A 23281-nucleotide genomic window follows, 5' to 3' on the forward strand; every position below is an offset into this window, starting at 1 on the left:
AATCTCCAGAAGTTTCAAAGGTCAGACTAAAAGGACTATAGGACAGCACTCTACCGTAGGCAAAGAATGTTTAACCCTTTCATCACTTTTTTTTTTTATCCTGCACATGCTTTTATTAGGAACTAAGCCCAGTGCCAGAATATCCCGAGGTAACTCGGCTGCCTTTGTAAATTCACCACATATTAAAAATAAACGGAGGAAGACCTGGAGCTTGAGTTTTTCCCAGTGAGGACTGACATTGGTCTGGCTTACTCCTCTATGCGCCTACAGCAGGAGTTATAGAGTGGCTCCCTGTAGCCAAAGAAAAGGGTAGGAGCCCTCTATACTACATATATTACTATTGGGCTTGGTAGGAAGGCTCCTACAATGCTGGATCAGCTCTCAGGCATCATACCTACTCGTACCCTGTCCTACTCAACAACACTTAATAAATACTAATGCGTAACTGCCCCATATACATTAAGGTAGGGGATGATGGATTAAACAACTAAACAGAAAAGAATGAACCAGAACATGTCTAATCACTCACCAAGAAAGGGACAAGATCTGTATAACAGAGATAGGATATTCTTCTTTTTCTATATCTGTGCTTCAGTTAAATTAAATTATTCAACAAACATTTGAACAATTATTACATGTAAGGCACTGCTAATGATATCTTAATTGCCAAACCTAATAACCTTTTCTCAATCCTTGTCCTTGACCTTTCTGCAGCCTCTGACATTGGCAATCATCATCTTTTCCCTGATACTTTCTTCTCTCCAGGTTTTCAGGAAAATACTCTCTACTGCTTTTCTTCCTACCTAACTGCTCCTTCTCAGTCTCGTTTGCTGGATCTTCATCTACATCATACCCACTAACAGTGGGGTTCCCAGAGGACTCTGTTCTGGACTCTCTTCTCTTTTTCTCCCACACTACTTCATTTGGTGATCTCATCCTATTATCATCTCTGTGCTGATGATTCTCAAACTGACTAATCCAGCCCTAACCTCCCTGCTGACTGTCACTATGGCACCTCCAAGTACCTACTGGACATCACAAAACTGAACATGTAGAAAACTGGACTCATTCTCTCATACTCCCCATATCTAATCTGTACATTTTACCTTTGTAAAGTCTCTTCCATATGCCTCTTTCTGTCCTCTGACACTGTTATCAGCCTGGTACATGCCTTCATCACCTCATATCTGGACTCTTCCTTTTCACTGATGCCTGGTGGTTGATCTTACAGAAAGTCTCTCTCCAGTCCAGTCTATCCTCCATTTAACTATCAGAATGGTCTTTCTAAAGTGTAGGTCTGATCATGTCACCTCCCCCTACTCAATAAGTTCCAGTTGTTTCCTAACACTTGTAGGATCAAATACAACATCCTCCTGTGAAAAATCTAACAGAGAGGAAAGCAGCTACATAGCTCAGTAATTCATGGTATTTTCTTGGTTGCTTCCCCCCCCGCCCAATATTAATAAAACCTCACATTTTTCTTCAGTATCTTTCCCTCCTTTGGGAATCCATCCTCCAAAGGCCTCACAATTTTATCACCTACAGCAAAGATTTATCAATCAATCAAGTATTTTTTAAGATCTCACATGCCTCAGGGCAGCTAGGTGGAGCAGTGGATAGAGCACCAGCTCTGGAGTCTCGGAGGTCCTGAATTCAAATCCGGTCTCAGACCAGACACTTGATACTTACTAGCCGTGTGACCCTGGGCAAGTCACTTAACCCCAACTGCCTCACAAAAAAAAAAAGAAAAAAGATCTCACATGCCAAGCACTGTGTTAAGGAGCAGGGGATACAAGCACAAAGAGTGAAACAATCCCTATCCATGAGCTAACATTCTAATGTGGGAGACAACGAGCACTTATTTAAATATGAGCTGCATAAATATCAAGTAAATACAGACATATATTTGTAAAAAGTAGTTAATATATATGGTAATTTGGGTTACAGCAAAATACAGCAGTTTGGGCGAGATCAGGAAAAGAGTCATGCAAAAGATGTTGCTTTAAGCCAAAAGAAAAGAGGGACTCTACGACAATCTCCTTTATGTCCATTTGGCCTAGTCTAGCCTTTTCCCCCCATCTTTGTTCTCTTTAGTGCATTTCTATCTCCTCTATAAGCGTACCTAATACTATGATGTTAAAGTCAAATGTGATGATTTTTCTGTCTTTGACGGTGAAAAGTTTGTCACAAAAAATCTTTTGAAGATCTTTTCTATTTTTCTTCGGTTTGTTCCCCATCCCACCTTTTTTAAAATCTTCAATGTCCTTGGGATGTCTTTGCTTAATTGGGTCTCTCACTAAGCTTTCTTTAAATTTTTTTTTAATCTTCTACTGCTTCTCTCTCTTTATGCTCAGTCTTCCATTATCCTTTCTCCACAAAGTTGTACAAAAAAGATGATACACTAAACCAATGTGGTATGTGACTGCCATCACTCTCCACACGGCATTTTCTCAACTAAGTCAAGAGTTGGTTGACTAAGATGCTTCGTAGGCTCTTTTGGTTCCTTGGCATGGCAGTTGATTTATATAAGGTAAATTTGAAATATGAAAAGAGATTGAAGTGTTTTAATTGTCACATCTTTTTTCTCATTTTATTTTTCTTTCTACTCACTTTGATCTCTGCATTAATAAGTCACTAGTCCATACACAGATGGTTGATTTAGGAATGAAGCCCACCTTATTAACAAGTCATTTCTTGTCTGTTAATATAATCAGTTTCATTTTTGTAATATTATTCAGTGTTCTCTATGTCCAGTACCTACCAATTCTTTTCCTTTAATAAAGTAGTTATTGAATAGTACAGATCTTTGGCCTTTCTTTCCTTATATTTTCCTAATCCATATTTTCCAATGTATTTCTTGCCACTCTCACCTGTTTTCCACCTTTATACTGAAGTCACCAAGAAAATCAAAGTATATGGTAATTTAATATGGAAGAGCTTATTGAGATCTTAGTAGAATTTTTCTACTACTTCATTATATGTAATAGATGCTGGTACATAACAATAATTTTCATAGTGGTCTTTTTGCAAACACTTATGAGCAGAGATGATCAATTCCATGAAATGATATTACTTGTTGCCTATGGGACCACAATTAAAACCTCTTTACCAATTATCTTATTTCCCTCTCCCAGAAGAATCTGTGATTCATCGATTCATTTAGCTACCACCATTTATCTGGTTTCATTCATAGCAAGAATGTTGAGATTAATTTCATTTCCTCCAGTAGCAGGCCTACTCATTGGTTATTGGACAATGATTTTACATTTATTACACTAATGGCTAAGTAAAAGTTTATAAACTAAGAACTGTGTAACTCTTGGTATCTTATGCCTCCCTTTTTGATACTTTGCTATTGTCATTTGAGAAGTGAAAGGGCCATTTTTTGCTTTTTTTTTTTAACTGAAGGCTACTCTGTATTTTTCTTTGTTTGATGGGTTACTGTGGTCAAGGAATTAATCACCAAGAAGCTGTCTACTGATGACAGGCTGCTTCAAAATTAACCATGCTGGTTCTAGGAAAGCAGATTCCCTTTATTGCAGGAACTACACTAGAAGCCTTTCCAGCATGACAGAACCTTCCAGAGCCTGTCTTCCACTAGCATAATTTGGAGAACACAAGGTCACCTTCACACCACAAGGAGGCATTAGAATATGAGTTTGTGAAAGAGAAAATACATTAAATGTACAAAATAAATATATCTCCCTTTTAAAATTTCTAGTCTCCCTGCACCAGTTAAGCTTCCTTAAATTCAGGAAAAATTTTAGAGACTGTATAACTGAATAGGGCACTTAGGTGGTACAGCGGATGGAGCACTAAGTCTGGAGTCAGGAGGAACTGAGTTAAAATTTGGCCTCAGAAACTTACTAGCTATATGACCCTGGGCAAATCACTTAACCCTGTCTGCCTCAGTTCCTCATCTGAAAACGGACTGGAGAAGGAAATGGCAAACTGCTCCAATTTCTTTGCCAAGAAAACCTCAAATGGGGTCATGAAGAGTTGGACATGACTGAAACGACTCAATAACAACAACATAACTAGACAACATCAAAGTGATATGTGTTATCTACAAAAACAGGATGTAAGTAATCTAACTTCATCACCCTTAAAAAGTACTCAATTGAGAAAATCAATTCATCACTCTTCCAACTTTAATATCATATCACAGACATTCCGTAAAAATTCATTTCAATTTAAAGTATAATATGGTTTCTTACTGAAATTTTCTTTTCTTCACTGGCCCCTGCACATGGACTCGTTATTGTGGGGCTGTTCAAGTGGGCTGAGCTGCTGCTGTTATGTTTTTTCTTTAAAAAACAAAATATGTATTGTTAATGCAATTGTATCTTCCATAAAATGAAGTAAACTAAATGAAACACAAAGTGTAATATAGATAAACCACGGTGCCTCTCAGCTAAGACCATGCAATAGGGTTATTTCCTAATTATGCCTTTTCATCAGGAATCACCAGGATCTGTCAGTCTTTTTACTGACCTTCTGCCTTCACAGGCAGCTGAAAAAACAACCAATGACTTCACCCAGCTTGAAGAAGAAGAAAAAAAAAACCTAGCAGATCTCTCTGACCTAAATGATTTCCTAGCTCTAATCACATGCATTTCTTAAAATGTGTCCTTCTTCCCAGTGCACCCAGGCCCTCTTACACCGAAATTCTAAAATAAGTCTGGCCCTTCGAACTCAAGAAAACTTTTATTTTTTATTAAATAGCTGTTTCCAATTTGATTTCATCTATTTAGAAGGACAGTTTCTGGATAGCACTGCACCAAACACTGGACATTAGAAAAGAAGTGAGGTCACCAAGCCCAAGTCTGGGAGTGGGGCCTTATTCTGGAAAAACGCTCCTTCCAAATGGTACTCTGAACACCTACTAGTCATAAAAGGGGGGGATTCCCAAACAATTAGACAGTATAGAGGACTATGATGTTTTGGAAAAAGAGTACAAAAGTGAGTCCTAGTCCCAAAGAAGCTCAAAAGTAATGAAGAAAACAAAATCACCCCTATCAAGTTACATAATTAACTGGGCTAACGGGACTGTGGACTCCCTAACAGTTCTAAAGCTAGAAAATACTGTGCAGACCTTATATTCAATAGTCCTCAGAGAAGCTGATCTACAGCCCTGTGCCTACCCAACCCAGGAACAAAAAAAGCACTCCTGAAAAGGTCTGAGGGAATCATCGAAAGTTAATTAAATCTCTATTCAACACTCAAAGAACTCACATATTTGTTGAATGAAAAGGTGATTATTTGGCATACATCTGACCTGCCCTGTAGAGGAAGAAATCCTCCTCATTACTCCTTTTCTATGGTAGAAATGTCTAGGTAATAGCCAGAAGACACTGGAGGTGAGGATGGGGCTTTAATCATCACCTAGGTTTAAATGTTTCTGAAATAATAGGAGCTCTTTTTAAAGAAGTCTACTTTCAATTAACCTAACAGAGGAGAGGGAGAAAATGGTAAGGATAACAGAAAAATTATATTAAATAAGATTTTGGAACATATGTTTAGGCAGGAAATTTACCTTCCCAAGGTTTATTTATATGTGTCATTATAAAATTTTAAATAAACTAGTTTGACTGGATACATTCTGATTTGGAAAGAAAGTCAATTTAGAATAAACAATTTGCCAGTTAATCCACAAAGCAAAACGGAATGTCAAATATAGTCATTTTTGGTTCATCGGCTCATTCTAATCCCTTTACGGATAAACAAGAAAGATGATGTGGGAGTCAGAGACACAATGTTTACGGTTCATGATTGGGGGCTCTGAAGTTTGAAAGTTCAAAGGTCTCAGACACTTAACCTTTTCTGGCAGATATTATCACTTACCATTAACAGCCTGGGGAGTAAGGAGTTAGGAGGGAAGAGAAATGGACAATTATCACTCTAGTCAAGAGTATCAAAGTAAAGAGAAGTTCTTGACTTCACTACACATTTCCCACCTCAAAGGCAAACTTGCTCTAGAGAGGTCATCAAATCCTGCTGGGGCCACACCTACCTGTCTATTTGGGTGGCCAGTATCTTTGTTCTTCATGGTCTCAAAGCCAGGCAGCCTGTGACGTCGACCCATCTGGAGAGCCACCAGATCTTTCATGATTGAATTCAATGCCTCCTGTTCATCTGTAATAAAAAGAAAAATATAGGATAGAGCACTTAATTTCAGGTTTCATGGGCATTTGCAGAAAATATCCAGTGTGGGGGGAAGCTAGGTGGCACAGTAGATAGAGCACTGGCCCTGGATTCAGAAGGACCTGAGTTCAAATACGGCCTCAGACACATAACACTTACTAGCTGTGTGACCCTGGGCAAGTCACTTAACCTCCACTGCCCAACCAAAAAAACAACAAACAAAAATTAAAAAAAAAATATCCAGCTTGCCATTATGTGGCCCCAAATAAGATCCATGAACCTGTTTCTACATGGTGCACCCCAGTCAAGCAGTATTAACTGAGAAACTGAACTTAAGCCACTCATTTTGTTTGTATTCTGATGGCTCTCAAATTCAATTGCTGATTTTTCTCCCTTCCCTACTTTATTCTGCAAAAAAAAAAAAAAAAAGCTCACAAGCAGAGTCAGGCACAGAGTCTCTTGGAAGCTCAAACAGGGAAAGCCCAGCTAAAATCTGGAACAGAGGAACGGAGGATATCACAGCAGCAGTACCCAGACAAAATCAGCATTCTGGCTCTAGGACATATCCAGCAACAAAATATACTCTAAGTGCAATGAGTTCACTTCAAAATTATCAGGTAGCTACTAAGGAGATAAACTGTTTTTACAATAAAGCTAGCCAATTATACCCCCTCCTCTTACAATAAGAAGATGGTAGTTCTATTGTTTTTTTCTTGCTAACCAAGAAATACATTGTCATTGCCTTCCTAACTTTACTTTTGGCCTCTTTTCTTTAAACATCATGAACACTCTGAGTGAACTCTCTATCCACCATACCATGCTCTCTCTCAACTTTATTACCAAATTTGGGATTGATAATAAGACTCCTGAACTATGGCAGCCCAACCAGATGAAACACTAGAGAGGATTAGTTCAGAAATGTTACTCCACTTTGCTACAGTGACAGGTGAATCACATTAGGCACACCCAAACTAAGCAAGTAGACAAGATTCCAAATCAAAGGAAGCTCCTACTATACAATGCAGGTTATCACCTTCTCTGTAGCTTACATTCTTAGAAAATTACCCAGAACACTGAGAGATCAAATGAGTTGGCTCAGGGTCACACAACTAATATGCATTAGAGGAGAGACTTAACCTAGGTCTTCCTAGTTCTGAAGCCAGTTCTCTATCAGCTTTGACATGCTGCATCATTCAAGCTAAAACAGAAGAGTTTATATTTGATCCTAGACTAGAGGCTACAGGGAGCCACCGTAGTTTACTGAGCAGGAAATAACATGATCAGATCTGAGCTTAAGAAGAATTACTTTAACAACTCTGTGGAACAAAGACCGGAGGAAGGACTTGAGGTAGGGAGACCAATTAGGAGGCTATTGCAATAATTGAGGAAGGCAGTGATGAGGGCCTGAACTAGAATTGTGGCTGTGTGAATGTTAAGAAAGAGCTGGATGAGAGAGATGCTGGGGACATAGAAACACTAAGAGGAGGCAATTGAATGGATAATGTGGAGTGAGGGAGAGTGAGTCAAGGATGACACTAAAGTTACAATCCTGAGAAACTAGTTGAAGTGGGGGTGGGAGGGTGGATATTAAATTCTATTTTGGACATAATTGTGTTTGAGGTGTTTCCAGAATATCAAGTTTGAAACATTCAATAGGAAGCTGGTGATATAAGACTGAAATTTAAGGGAGAAACCAGAGCTGGATGTTTATCTCTGAGCCATCTTGCATAGAGCTGAAAATTAAATGCATGAAAAAAAATTAAATGCATGGAGCTGATGAAGCAATTAAAAGAGTGCAGAGAGAAAAGAGGGCCCAGGACGAAGACTTGAGGGACACAGACAGGGGTCAAGCTACGGAAGATAAGCCAGCAAAGGAGACTGAGTACAATATCACAAAGTCCTAGAGGAGAGAGTGATTGTAAGTATAAAAATGCAGCTGAGAGGTCAAGCAGGACTGGGAAAAGACCATCAGATTTGGCAATTAAAAGATCAATGGTAATTTTGGAAAGCAGTTTCATTTCAAAGGTCTTCAGCAACTGACTAGATTGCTTTCAGAGACTAGATCATATATATATATATATTATATATATATATATATATGTATATATGTAATACATATGTATACACACACACACATATATATATATATATACATATATATATATTTCCCCCACACAGGTGTCTTTACTCTCAACTTCACAAACAAAAGAAAATGTGTAAGTGAAGAAATCATCTTTAATTTTGTAGAAAAGGGTGTAGTTATAGGATTTGATTTAACAAGCTGCCAAATTTTATTTCCAGGAAGTTAATGGGATCCTGGCATCAGTTAATAATTGAATTTTTTTTAAAGTTCTAGTACAAAGCATATCCTTTCCTTTAGGAATGGTTTGGCACTATCTCCTGAATCAGAAACAATTGATACCACTAATGTAGAGTCATAGGTACCAGTCTCAAGCCAAAGCCATATTCACCTCTTGCAGAGTCAGGATCCTATGCTAATTGAGAAAACAGATAAGAACAGAAATGAAGGAGCTGCCTATTTTAGACATTTCTTCTTGACTTGTTATCTTAACATGATTCATAGAGATATTCATTTTAAGGAATATCTTATAGTAGTAATAAGTACCATTTATATAGCATTTTAGATTTGAAAAGTGCTTTATATACATATCTCATGCGATTCTCATAACAACTCTATGAGGGAATTACAATGGTTATCACCCATTTTACAGATAAGGAATTTGTAATCTCATGGTAAGAATACAGAAAAAAACCCCCAAAATCCATGTATTTAAACTGAAAAGGATGACATACAGAATAAGAAGCATAACAAATGTACTAAAGTCTAGGTGATACAAGAACATATAAGGTGGTGAGTGAGTCCAGGATTAGCTACCTTATGATAGATCTATTAGAGGTAGATTTGGGTAGATAGGTTGGTCTGCTGTAGCTTAAGGATCTGAGGAAAAGGAGAAGGTGAGATTAAATAAAGATGAAAAGCAGGTTTGTCCTTAGCAAGGGTTGGATACCAGCAGGGATGAGAGCAGTTGGGAAAGGGAAGTTCAAATATTCAGGAATTTTTACTTGATTCATTGGTCACTGGTTACCATTGGTGGGATCTCATGAATGTAATATGATTGATTAATACGTCTGGTAATCAACCCTGACTGAAGACACCTCATATATGATACAGAAGTGAGGAGAAAAAGCTACTGGTGATTTAAATATAAGTAAGGCAAGGGCTGCAGCATTGAGATTAGAAGTAGCAGATGAAAGGAAAAGATTAGAAAGAATACTTCAGGACTTAGGACACAGGATGGGAAGTGATGCTGTCAGTGGTGATATGGAAACTGAACAGGGAAAGTCATAGAACCACAGAATTTCAGTGTTGGAAGGCACCTGACTGGCCATCTAGTCTAACCCATAAGTCAAAAGAATCTCTATTATAATGTGCTTGGGAAGTCATAATATAGCCTCTCTGCTTGAATGACTCCAAGAAAGAGAAACTCACTACCTCCCAAGACAGCCATTCAATTTTTGTCTAGCTTTAATTAGTAGGAAGTTTTTCCTGACGTCAAACCCCAACTTGCCTTTCTGTATCTTCCACTCATTACTCCTTTTTTTTTTTTGGTCCTGTGGAGCCAAATAGTATGAGTCTAACCCCTCTTGGACATGACCTTCAAATACCTGGAAATAATCATATACCCTCAATTCTTCTCATCTGCAACATAAAAGCCCAAATTTCTTCAGTTTTTCTCAAATGACATAGACCCAAGTCCCTTCACTATCTTGGCTGCCCCCTTTAGATACTCTCTAGTTTACCAATTTCATTCTCCAACTGTGCTGCCCAAAAATAAATACAATATTCCAAATATGATCTGACCAGGGAAGGATCAAAAGACCGTAGATCTAGAGCTGGAAAGGCGCCTCAAAGGGGCCTCTAGTCCAACCCCCTCATTTGCCAGATCAGAAATTCCAGTTCAAGGAGCTGAACCTTGCCCAAGGTCACTAAGACAGCAAGCATCACTCAAGATCCTCCGACTCCAGAGCCAGTGCTCTTGGAATAAACACTTTTTATTTCCTGGAAACGATGTTTCTCTTACTGTAGCCCAAGGTTTTTATTGGCTACCATATCACACACCTAATACTGATTTTGCAGTTCTCCAGATCCTTTTGCAGATAACTGCTGCCTAACCAGGAATCCTCCACCATCTTGCGTTTATGAAGTCAAAATTTAATCTAAATGTAAGACTTTATATTTATCTTGCTTGAATTTCATCTTACTAGATTTAACAAAATGAACTTGATAGTTGAGATACTGTAAACCTTTGTATCACTACAAATCTGGCAAACATGAATATTTCTATATATAAGGGAGAACAGAAAAATAAGGTGATAAAACCATAAATCTCCATTAGGCATAGCTTTAGAGTTTTTGTTTACTTGAATTTATGTTGTTTTGGTTTTTGTTTGGTTTTTGGCTAGGGTTAAGTGACTTGCCCAGGGTCACACAGCTAGTAAGAGTCAAGTGACTGAAACACATTTGAACTCGGGTCCTCCTGACCCCACAGCCGGTGCTCTATCCACTGCTCCACCTAGCTGCCCCTGTTTATTTCAATTTAACACAGTAGTTGCAAAAATTATGATATTTGTCTCCTTCTGAGCTTCCTTGTGCTCTCATTTCTAGTATAATGATTCATCAACATCTTTCTTTATTTTATCATCATTTTACCAGGCTCCTTAACTCCCCAGTTCTCTCCATAACTCTCCCCTTCAAAAAGAATGAAAACCCTCCCTTATAACAAAAAAAGCACAGTTACATAACACACATATATACATATTAGCCATGTCTAAAAATGTATGTCTCATTCTGTACCATGCTCTCAGCCAAAATGTGGAAAGCATTCATCAGTTTTCTGTAGCCTCAACTGGTCATTACACTGATCAGAGTTCTTAAGCCTCTCAGAATTACTTCATTTACAATGCTGTAGTTACTATAATTTGTTCTCCTAGTTCTGCTCACTTTACATTAGTTCGTACAAGTCCTTCCAGGTTTTTCTGAAGCTGTCCCTTTTGTCATTTCTTAGAATGTAATAAAATCATCAATTCATATACACTAATTTGTTCAGCCATTCCTGAATTAATGGAAACCCATTTTGTTTCCAGTTCTTTGCCACAACAAAAACTGCTACAATGAATATTTTCATACATATGGATCCTCACTCTCAAAATCTCTTTCAGATACAAACCTACTTTTTTTTTAAAGCAGAGATATTTTTATTCTTTTTTCCCCCAGTCCAAGTTCTCTCCCTCCTTCCACCTTTCCCCCACCCACTGAGAAGGCAAGAAATACAATATTCATTACACATATGAAGTCATGTATAACATATTCCCACATTAGCCATGTCTGAAACAGAAAGAGAATAAAATATTATTCAAAATATTATTCTTTTTTTCTGTGAGGCAATTGGGGTTAAGCAACTTGCCTAGGGTCACACAACTAGTGAATATCATGTGTCTGAGGCCACATTTGAATTCAGGTCCTCCTGACTTAAGCACTGGTGCTCTATCCACTGTGCCACCTAGCTGCCCCTCATAAAATATTCATCAATCTGTATTCTGAGTCCATCCGTTCTCTATCTGGAAGTAGACAGCATATTTTATTATGAGTCCTTTGGAATTGTGGTGGATCATTGTATCAATAAGCTACTAAATCTTTGACAATTTTGCTATTACTGTGGAAATTCTTCTTCTGATTCTGCTCAAGTCAGTTTTCATCAGTTCATGTAAGTCTTGCCAGATTTTTCTGAAATGATCTCCTTCATTATTTCTTACAGCACAATAGTGTTCTATTACTTACACATAAAATAACTTGGGGCAGCTAGGTGGTGCAGTGGATAAGAGCACCAGGCCTGGGGTCAGGAAGACTTATCTTCGAGTTCAAATCTGAACTCAGATGCTTACTAGTTGTGTGACTCCTGGCAAGTCACTTAAACCTGTTTCCCTCAGTTTCCTCTTCTATAAAATGAACTGGAGAAGGAAATGGCAAACCACTCCAGTATCTTTGCCAAGAAAACTGAAATGAGGTCACACTGAGTCAGACATGACTGAAAAACACATCTTACTCAGCCATTCCCCAATTGATGGGCATCCCCTCAGTTTTCAATTCTTTGCCACCACTAAAAGAGCTGCTATAAATATTTTTTGTACATATGGGTCCTTTTCCTCTTTCTCTGATATTTTTGGGGTACAACCCCTACTAGCAGTACTGCTGGTTCAAAGGGGATGTACAGATTAATAGCTTTTGGGGCATACTTCCAAACCGCTTTCCAGAATAGCTGGACTAGTTCATAGCTCCACCAATTTTCCCCTATCTCCTCCCGCCTTTGTCACCTTAGCTAATCTGAAAGGTGTGAGAAAACTCCTCAGAATTGTTTTAATTTGTATCTCTCTAATTATTATTTAGAGCATTTTTTCATATGACTATTAATAGCTTGGATTTCTTCTTCTGAATAGTCATATCCCTTGACCATTTATCAATTGGGGAATGCCTCTTAATTTGGCTCAGTTCCCTATATATTTGAGAAATGAAACCTTTATCCAAGAAACTTGCTGCAAAGATTTTTTTTCCCAGTTCCTATTTTTCTTCTAATTTTTGGCTGCATTGCTTTTGTTTGTGAAAAAAACTTTTATGTAATCAAAATTATCCATCTTACCTCCTATAAACTTCTCTATCTCTTATTTCGTCATGAACTCCTTCCCTTATCCACAGATCTGACAGGTGATTTCTCCAACGTTCCACTATATATCACTCATTATATCTAAATATGTACCTATTTTAAGCTTATTTTAGTAGGGGGTATGAGATGCTGGTCTATGCCTAGTTTCTGCCAAACTACTTTTCAGTTTTCCCAACAATTTTTATCAAATAGTTTGAGATCTAGTACTACTAGGTCCCTTTCCTTCCCATTTTTTTTTCACCAATTCCCTTGGTATTTTTGACCCTTTGTTTTTCCAGATGAATTTTGTAATTTTTTTCAAGCTCTATAAACTAATTCTTTGATAGTCTGACTGGTATGACACTGAATAAATTTAGGCAGCACTGTTATTTTTATTATATTGGCTTGGCCTACAAATAAGCAATTAATATTTCTCCCAATTATTTACATCTGTCTTTATTTGTGTTAAGAATGCTTTGTAACTGTGTTCATATATTTCTTGTGTGTATATTTTGTCAGGTAAGACTCCTAAGTATTTTATATTCTCTATATTTATTTTAAATAGAATTTCTCTTCTATCTTCCTGCTGGATTTTGTTAGTAATATACAGAAATGCAGATGATTTACGTGGATTTATTTTATATCCTGCAACTTTGCAGAAATTGTTTCAATTAGTTTTTTAGTTGATTCTCTAGGGTTCACTATGTAAACCATCCTATTATCTGCAAAGCATAACAGTTTTGTTTCGTCAGTGCCTATGTTTAGTCCTTCAATTTCTTCTTGTCTTATTGCTATAGCTAGCATTTCTAATACAATACAAAATAGTAATGGTGATAATGGACATTCTTGCTTTACCCTAGATCTTAATGGAAATGGTTCTAGCTTATCCCCATTATAAGTATGTGTTTGTTCTTGGTTTTAGATAGATACTACCTATAATTTAAGGAAGGCTCTGTTTATTCCTATGCTTTCTGGGTTTTTTTTTAAAAACAAGAATACATGTTGTATTTTGTTTAAAAGTTTTTTCTGCATCTACTGAAATAATCATATTTTTTTGGTTTTTGTTATTAATACAATCAATTATACCTATAGTTTTCAACTACTGAACCAACCCTACATTCCTGGTATGGTGGGTCATAGTATGTAACGTGATATATTGCTACAATGTTCTTGCTAGTATTTTATTTACATTTTTGCACCAAATATTCATTCAGGAAACTGGATTATAGTTATCTTTCTCTATTCTGACTCTCTGGTTTAAATATCCATATTTGTGCTACAAAAGGATTCTTTTCTTACAGCTTTTTTTCGTTTTCTTTTTGTGAGGCAATTGGGGTTAAGTGACTTACTCAGAGTCATACAGCTCGTGAGTTAATTATGTGCCTAAGGCCAAATTTGAACTCAGGTCCTCCTGACTCCAAGGCTGGTACTCTGTCCATTGCGCCACCTAGCTGCCCCTCTTAAACAGTTTTTCAAACAGTTCATGTAGTACTGGAATTCATTATTCTTTAAATGTTCAGTAGAATTAACTTATAAATGTATCTGGTCCTGGTGTTTTTTCTTAGGGAACTCATTTATGGTTTGTTAAATATCTTTTTCTCAAGTAAGATTATTTAAGTATTCTATTTCCTCTCTGTTAATCTAGATAATTTATATTTTTGTAAACATTCAGCCACTTCATTTAAATTGCTAGTTTTACTGGCATAGTTAGGCAAAATACCTAATAATGGCTTTCATTTCCTCTTCATTGGTTGTGAATTATCTTTTTTTTTTTTGCTTTTGCTTTTTGGTGAGGCAATCAGGGTTAAGTGACTTGCCCAGGGTCACATAGCTAGTAAGTGACCAGATCTGAACTCAGGTCCTCCTGACTCCAAGGCTGGAGATCTATCCACTGAGCCACCTAGCTGCCCCCCCTTTTTCATTTTTGATACTGAAAATTTGGTTTTCTTCTTTATAAAAATCAAATTAGTTAATAGTTTATCTATTTTGTTTATATTTATTTTTTTAGACAAGCCCCTAATTTTATTTAGTAGTTTAATGGCTTTTTAAAAATTTTTCAATTTTGTTAATCTCTCCTTTGATTTTTTTGGATCTCTGTTCTGTTTAATTGAGAGTTTTAAATTCATTTTTCTAGTTATTTTAGTTTCATGCCTAATTTGTTGATCTGCTCTTTTTCTCAATAAAAACTGATGAAAGAGTTTAGAGAGATAAATTTTACTTTAAGTACTACTTTGGCTATATCTCACAAAATTTGGTATGTTGTCTCATTGTTGTCATCACCTTTAATGAAATTATTGATGTTTCCATAATTTGTTCTTTGACCCAACCATTCTTTAGGATAAGATTATTTAGTTTCCAATTAATTTTTTATTTTTGGCAAGACAATTGGGGTTAAGTGACTCGCCCAGGGTCACATGGTTAGTAAGTGTCAAGTGTCTAGTCTGAGCCTGGATTTGAACTCAGGTCCTCCTGACTCCAGGGCCAGTGCTGTATCTATTGCGCCACCTAGCTGCCCCTCCAATTAATTTTTAATCTATGCTTCATAGACCTTTACTGAATTTAATTTTTATTGCATTACAGTCAGAAAAAGATGCATTTAATATTTCTGCTTTTATGCCTTAATACATGGTCAATTTTTGTAAAGGTGCCATACATAGCTGAGAATAGGTATACTCCTTTCTATCCCATTTAATATTCTCCAGAGGGATATCATATCTAACTTTTCTAAAATTCTATTTATCTCTTTAACTTCTTTCTTGTTTATTTTGTGGTTAGATTTATCTAGGTCTGACAGGTATAAATTGAGGTCCCTCACTAATATAATTTTATATCTATTTCCTTCTGTAACTCATTTAATTTTTTCTTTGATTTACATGCTATGCGATTTGGTATACACACACATATACATATACATACACATGTGTGTGTATGTTCAGTACATGAGGCAGCTAGGTGGCACAGTGAATAGAATACCAGCCAGGAAGATCTGAGTTTAAATCTGGCCTCCAACACCTATTAGCTATGTCATTCTGGGCAAGTCACTTAACACTATTTGTTTCAGTTTCCTCATCTGTAAAATGAGCTGGCAAAGTAAATAACAACCATTCTAATGTCTATGCCAAGAAAACCCCAAATGAGGCCACAAAGAGTCAGATACAACTAATTGACTTAAATAACAACAACAAACAACACTGACATTAATTGTCTATGTACCTTTTAGCAAAATGTAGCTTCCTTGTTTTTTCTTTTCCTTTGTCTGAGATCATGATGGCCATCTCTGTCTTTTTTACTTCTGCTGAAGCATAACAGATTCTGCTCCAGTCCCTTATTTTAACTCTAAGTGTATCTTCTGTTTCAAGTGTGTTTCTTATAAATAACATTATTGGATTCTGGTTTCTAATTCATTCTGCTCTCCTCTTCCATTTCATAGGTATTTATTTCATCCCATTCACATTCATAAGATTGGCCCAGCTTTCCCAGCAGTTTTTGTTGAGCAGGGAGTAAGTCTTTACCCCAGTGGTTAGAGTCTCTGAGTTCATCAAACATGTTACAAAGTTTGATTGCTTCTGGGTCTTGTGTACCTGACCTGTTCCACCGATTAACTTTTCTATCTTTCAATCACTACCAAAGAGTTCTGATTACTGCTGCTTTGTCTGAGACCTGGTTCTGTGAAGCACCCTTCCTTCCTACTTTTTTCATTACTTCACTTGAGGTCCATGACCTTTGGTTCTTCCACATGAATTTTTTTATTTTTTCAAGCTCTATTGAGTAGTTCTGAGGTAGTGTGACTGCTATATCACTGATAAAAATGTTATAGATCACAGGACCAATCTCAGATTCCTAAGGCACTCCACTGGAGACTTCCTGCCAAGCAAACATTAACTAGTCTTTGAGTCCTGCCATTCAACCAGTTCTAAATCAAGTGTGCATTTTTCCATATTTTCCAAAAGGATAGTATTAGATATTTTAATTAAACACTTTGCTAAAAGCTAGGTAATTGTATCTATAGTATTCCCTCGACCTACTAATTTGGTAACCATATAAAAAAAAGAAAATTACTTCGGCAAAACCTGTTCTTGATGAAGCTACACTGGCTCTCTATAATCAGCACTTCCTGTCCTAGATGCTCACTTATCTTCTTCTTAATAAACCATTTTAGGATTTTCCCAGGAATCAAAGTTCACTGGCCAAGTTTTCAGACTTTGTTCTCTTCCCTTTTTTGAAAATTCAGGCATTTGCCCTATTCCAAACCTACAGAATCATTTTATCCACTCCAAGCAGAAATTAGATTCTTCAGTACCTTGTACTTTGTGGGTGTTCAATATTTTCTGAATTAAATATGGAAAGATGAAATAGGTTTTTTTTCTCTTCTGCTATGAGATATTTTAAGAAGTGGTAGGGTACCCAGTTTATTGTCCTACAGTGAAAAATAGTGGTATAGTGAAAAAACACTGGGTCTGCAGTTAGAGGATCTGAGTTCAAAACTCACTTCTGTTGATTACAATCTGGATGACCTTGGGAAATTACTTAACCTCCCTGAAGGTAATTTTCTTCATCTGTAAAATGAGGGAGTTAGACTAGAAAAAGGGTTCTTAACCTTTTTTTATATCATAGACCCCTTTGATAGGCTAGGGAAGTCTACGGACCCTTTCTCAGAATATTTTTTAAACATAAAATAAAATAAACAGAATTACAAAGGAAACCAATTATATTGTTACCAAAATATTTTTTTAAAACCAAGTTCAAAGACCCTAAGCTAAGAACATCCAGACTAGATGGTCTCTATTCCTAACCAAGAAGTCAGAAGGTTGGCATACCAGAAGGAGAGAGAAAGAGTTAAATTTAGTAGTTGTTTATAAACAAATGTTAGTCAAAAAGATGACTTCTCTAACAAGATATATTATAGATAAGAAGAATTGAAGTGTAAGGCTAAATTCCATAGGGCAACCCTATAGTAAATAGCATTAGGGGGAAGAAAAGCTGGCAAAGGAGCAGTTGAGAGAATTACAGAAGCTAAGAGAGAGTAGTAACATAGAAACCATAACCAAAAGAGAGGAGTCAAGAAGGCAGCCAGCAGTGCTAAGTATGATTCAGAGTGGTGAAGGCCTCCAGGAAGGTGTCAAAGACCTCATTAAAGGCAATTTTGGTAGTGACAGGTACAAAAGCCAGAGTAAAAGGGATTTAGGAATGAGTACCAAAAGCTGAATTTTAAACCGTGAAAATAATCAGTGAATTCAAGAGCTTAAGAGATTAATAGGGCAGTAATTAGTAGATGAACTGTTAATTTAAAAAAAAAAGTCTAAGTTGGCAAAAATAAGCAGAAGCAAGGAAAAAGTTCATCAGTCATTTAAGAGACAAGGATGCTAATTCTAACAGAAAGATGAAAAGTACAGGTTTGTGGAACAGGTAAGAAAGATTAGAGTTCAGATTTAGTAAATTATCTTAGATAATTAGATGCAAAAAGATATCCACAATTATCTAAAAAGAGGGTATTTCATACCATATCTTCCATCACCTAAAGAAGAACCAGTAGAGCAGTAGGAACTTTTATAAGGAGTTCATTATATGCTTCACTATCCATCCATTCATTCAACAACTAGTTATGAAGCATCTATTCATGCAATAACACTTCACTAGCTGCTGGAGAAAATACAAACAAATAACAATAACAAGTAACAAACAATTAACAAAATACTAGATCTCTGCTCTCAAGTGAGTCACATCTACTTATACTCTACTAGAGGAGTTTATAATCCTCTTGACATCTAACAAGTTTCCTCGGGACGAGGATGCTTCCCTTATTTTTTACATGGTGAGGAAAAACCCATAACTCTGTAGTTGCTCACAGGGGGAGATACTTCTTTTGTTTCCTTATTTTCTATTTCCTGTCTGGTTGGGAATTGCTAAGTAACCTATGTAGTTTTGAGTAGAAGGGATAATTCAATCAAAAGAAGCTATCTTTTCTCCTCAAAATATATTAAGGCACATCCCACTTACTAAAATCTTTGGCTGAAAATACAGAAATATTTTCAGAAACTCCACGTCCTCCAACAAAAACTGCTGCCTTATCTAACAAATCTGCTTATGATCCTGAAGGCATCCCTTTTACCTATCAAATACCATTTTAATTTTTATTATCATTTAATTCTTTTTGGCTCAGTCCTGCCAAAGCAAGCATGGCTTCACCAAGAATAGGTCACGCCAGATTAACTTCATTTCCATTTTTTGAAAGGATTAGTAAACTAGTAAATGAAGGAAATGCTGTGGATATGGTTTACACAGATTTTAGCAAAACTCCTGATAACTATCTTGTACTAATCTTGTGGAGCCAATGGAGAAATTTGAACTAGACAACAGTACAATTAGATGAAGTCAGAACTGGTTTATATAGCTGGGCTCAAAAAAGAAGTTGTTAATTATTCAACGTCAATGTTGCAGGCATTCTCCATCGGAGAACCCCAGAGATCTATACTTGGCTCTATGCTATTTAACATTTTTATCAATAACTTGGCTAAAGGTATAGATGGCATGCTCAATTAATTTAACAATGACACTAAATTGGGAGGGAAAGGATGATAGGATCTGAAAGGATCTTGAAAGGATAGAACATTTGGCTGCATCTAATAAAGTGACATTTAAGAGGTAAATGCAAGTCATATACACTTAGGTATAAAAGAAAATCAACTTCACCAGTACAAGCCGGGGGAGCCATGGTTAAAAAACAGATGTTTTGGAAAGAAGGGAGATGTTAATGGACTGAAAAGACCATGAGTCAGCACTGTTATGGGATCTTAAAAATCAAATATAATCTTGGGCTATTTGGAGAGGCATAGTTTCCGGGAAGAGGAAGCTAATAGTTCCATTATACTTCACTCTGTTCCGACTTCATCTAAAGTTCTGGGCACCACAGTTTAAGAACATTACTAAGCTCTAATGAATCCAGAAGTCATACAAGATTGTGAAGAACTCTGAATCATGACATGTGAGGATGGTCTGAAGAATGTTTAGCCTGGAGAAAAAAAGATTCAAGGGGAACCTAATTCTTCAAGTATCTAAAGGACTGTCATTCAGAAGTGGAATAGACTTGTTCTGTTTGGCCCCAGAAGACAGAACCTGGAGCAATGGGTAGAAGTTGCAAAGAGGCTAATTTAGGCCACATGTCAGGAAAACCTTGCTAACAGAGCTGCCAAATATGGAATAGCTTGCTTCAAGAGGTGGTGGATTCTCCTTGCTGGAGGTCCTCAAGCAGAGGCTGTATGACTAAACATTTATTTGGTATGCTACAGCAGGGATTGCTTTCATACATGGGTTGGACTACCTGGCTACTAAGGTGCCTTACCAACTCCCAAATTCTGTAATTCTGTGATATAAGCATAAACAAGGTCAAATTTAAGTTAGCCCATGTATAATCTTAAAGCAGGAGAGTAGTCAGAGTTTCATAACAGAGATGTTGTGTACATTATTGCATTTGAATATGAAGTGTACAAACTTAAGTTTAAACAGTCTCTGTGTAGAAGTCTCAGTGTCATTCATTTTAGTAAGGGTAATAAGTTGGTTTTTCCCCACCCATGGAACTTTCTAAAAACTGAGGAAACAACAGTTATAAATAACCTTCTGATTTAAATTTAATTGTCTTGAATGTGTTATTACCTCTACAATACAAAGTATTTACACAGATTGTCTTACGAAAAGTGAGAAGCACAACTGGTTTTTTGGTTTGGTTTGGTTTAAAAAAATAAAGGGAGGGGGAATATCCATAAACAAAGTTTGGAAACCACTGATGTAACCAAACCACTCCATTTTCCAGATGAAGATACAATTCCCTAGTAGTAAAGTAACTTGGTCAAGGTCACCAGACTTTGTATGCTCTTTCTCTTCATCATGTTTCATACAATTTTATTACCTTTACCTTCTCCATTTCTGGATAAATACTCTCTTTAGATTAAGTGCAATAGGGATAATGATACCATGACAGCTAGGTGGCACAGTGAACCTGAAGTCAAGAAGATCTGAGTTCAAAGATCTAATTTCTAAGTTCAGATACTTATCAGCCGTGTAATCCTGGACATGTCACTTAACCTCTCTGCCTCAATTTCCTAACCTAGAAAATAAGGATAATAATAACACCTACCTTCCAGGGGCCTACAGGTTTTAAATTCAAATACAGGTTATATTTGATCCCAGAGGTAATAAGGAGCCACTGGAGTTTACTGAACAGAGAATAACATGGTCAATCAGACTTGTGCTTTAGAAATAGCACTTTGGCAGCTGTGGAGGATGGACCTCTGTGACTCTGAGACTGGAGGCAGGGAGACCAAGGAAGACACAACAGTCATAATAGAGGTAAACAGTGACAAGTGCTTGAACTAAGCTGGCAGTTATGTAAGGAGAGAAAAGGGGATGAATGTAAGATACTGTATTAGTAGCTCAGATAAGACTTGGCAACAGACTGAATATGTAGGTTGAGGATGTGGAAGATGACTTGAAATTTCAAACCTAGGTGACTAGAAAGATGGTGGTATCTTTAACAGAAAAAGGAAAGTTAGGAAGAGGAATCAGGGAATACATTTTGTCAGTCAATCAATAAAGATTTATTAAGGGCCAATTATTCAAGCACTGTACTAAGCACTGGGAAGACAAAAAGAGACAAAAGAGATGACAGTCCCTGACCTCAATTGGCTCAGCAGTCTTATGGGGAGATAACAAGCAAATATGTACAAGTAAGCTATGGAGAGGATAAACAGAAAAATAATTAAAAGAAGATAGGCACTAGAATTAAGGTAGGTGGGAATATATGAAAGATCTGTGATTTCATCACTGTGGGGAATTCCCAGGGTGATACCTCCTTCTACCAGCTTACTTAGTGCTAAGACTTACTTAGTAACTCCTAATTCTAGAGAACTTTCTGAAGCACATAGAGGTTAAGTGTAAGCATTTTAAGCCAAGTTGGAATGGTCTGAATCCAAGACTCATGAATATTCAATAATAATAATTGAAAATAAAACAACATACCAAAGTCATCACTTCTGGAGATGGACTAACAAGCACTACTACAATATTCTATTACTTTAAAAATTAACCTAAATGCTATAGATTCTACAATGATCCACACATGTGGGTTCTAATTGCTTTTCAAAGTATTGACATCAGATTTTACAATTTTCTATCCCAGGACTATGCCTAAGATAACCACCTGATTTTTTTTTTAAAATATGAAATCTAAAAATGAAAATGCCAGATATTTCATGACATAGACCAGCAGATCAAGAGAGAATAAATCTTATAGGGGTGCAGAACTTGCAGCCTCAAGGCCACATGTGACCCTATAGGTCCCCAAGTGCGGCCCTCTGACTGAATCTGACTTTTTTGAAGTTTGGATTCAGTCAGAGGACCACACTTGAGGACCATGTGGCCTCAAGGCCCTAGGTTCCCCACCCCTGTACTTAAAACACTAAAACAAAAGATAGTTACCAAAGTTGTTTCAAAGGTTATTCAGAAGTAGTTCTCATGACTACCACTGATAGAGACTGCTCAAATCTCAGCAAAATTTCCAGGGATCAAGTTGAGACTAGTCCAAATGGGGAAATTCTTAAGTTTGCAGGATCCTCCAGGATTTAGACAGGTCCTACTTATTCATGGTTCATATTGGTTCTAATCTTAAATCAAGCTGTTTGACCAGAAACAGAATCCCTTGGGGATAGGGAAAGTTAAATGTCCACTTCATTCACAGAACAATTCCAGACTGTTATTATTCTTCAGTAGTACTGAGATTCAGTTTTCCTGGGCAATTACTTCTAGCTCTAAACATGCATTTCTAAATTAATTTCAAATGTTAACAGCAGTTCTTGTCACTTTGAAGACTAAAATTAGAAGAAACTTTTGTTTTACACCCAAGGGAAAAACCATACAATTCCAGACTTTTTAGAATCACAATATTTTGATCAAAGCCAGAAGGAAGTACCTTCCAAAGTCTAAACTAATGTTGGAGTTTCTACTATCAACAATCAACAAACATTTTTAAATGCCTACTATGTGCATGGTGTCAGATGCTGGCAATACAAAGACAAAAAACAGTCCCTGCTCTTAAGGAACTTATATGCTGTCAGAAGAGATAATATGTACATAAATATCTGCAGAAAAAACCAAAATAAATACACAGTAGTTTAAGGAGGGAGAGCACTAGTAGTTGAGAAGATGGAGAGTGGAAACAGGAAAAGGCTTCATGTAAAAGTGCTTGAGTTTAATGTTGAAGAAAGTAAGAGATTCTATGAGGAAGAGGTGAGGAGGGAAAAGATTCCAGGCAGAAAGATAGCCACTATAAGGCACAGAAACAGGAGAAGAGTGAAAAACCAAGAAAGTCAATTTGGCTAGACTGAAGGATGCTGTAAAGGCAGTGATGTATAATGCAACTAGAAAGG

At 36.8% G+C, this 23281-nt stretch overlaps 1 protein-coding gene across 2 annotated transcripts in view; it reads right to left on the reverse strand.

The window, feature by feature from the left end:
- Positions 1–23281, reverse strand: part of MAP3K3 (mitogen-activated protein kinase kinase kinase 3) — a 105469-nt gene that overhangs the window by 76040 nt on the left and 6148 nt on the right. The window contains exons 2-3 of one of the 2 annotated variants that reach the window (XM_020997798.2): positions 6014–6135; positions 4218–4307 (exon numbers count right to left, since the gene is read on the reverse strand). In XM_020997798.2, the coding sequence (XP_020853457.1) occupies positions 4218–4307; positions 6014–6135 (212 nt within the window). The remainder of the gene's footprint in view (positions 1–4217; positions 4308–6013; positions 6136–23281) is intronic. The other variant, XM_020997799.2, reaches the window with a different exon arrangement.

This window comes from Phascolarctos cinereus, unplaced genomic scaffold (assembly GCF_003287225.1).
Source record: "Phascolarctos cinereus isolate Bilbo 61053 unplaced genomic scaffold, phaCin_HiC Scaffold_5;HRSCAF=322, whole genome shotgun sequence".
Taxonomy (NCBI): Eukaryota; Metazoa; Chordata; class Mammalia; order Diprotodontia; family Phascolarctidae; genus Phascolarctos; species Phascolarctos cinereus.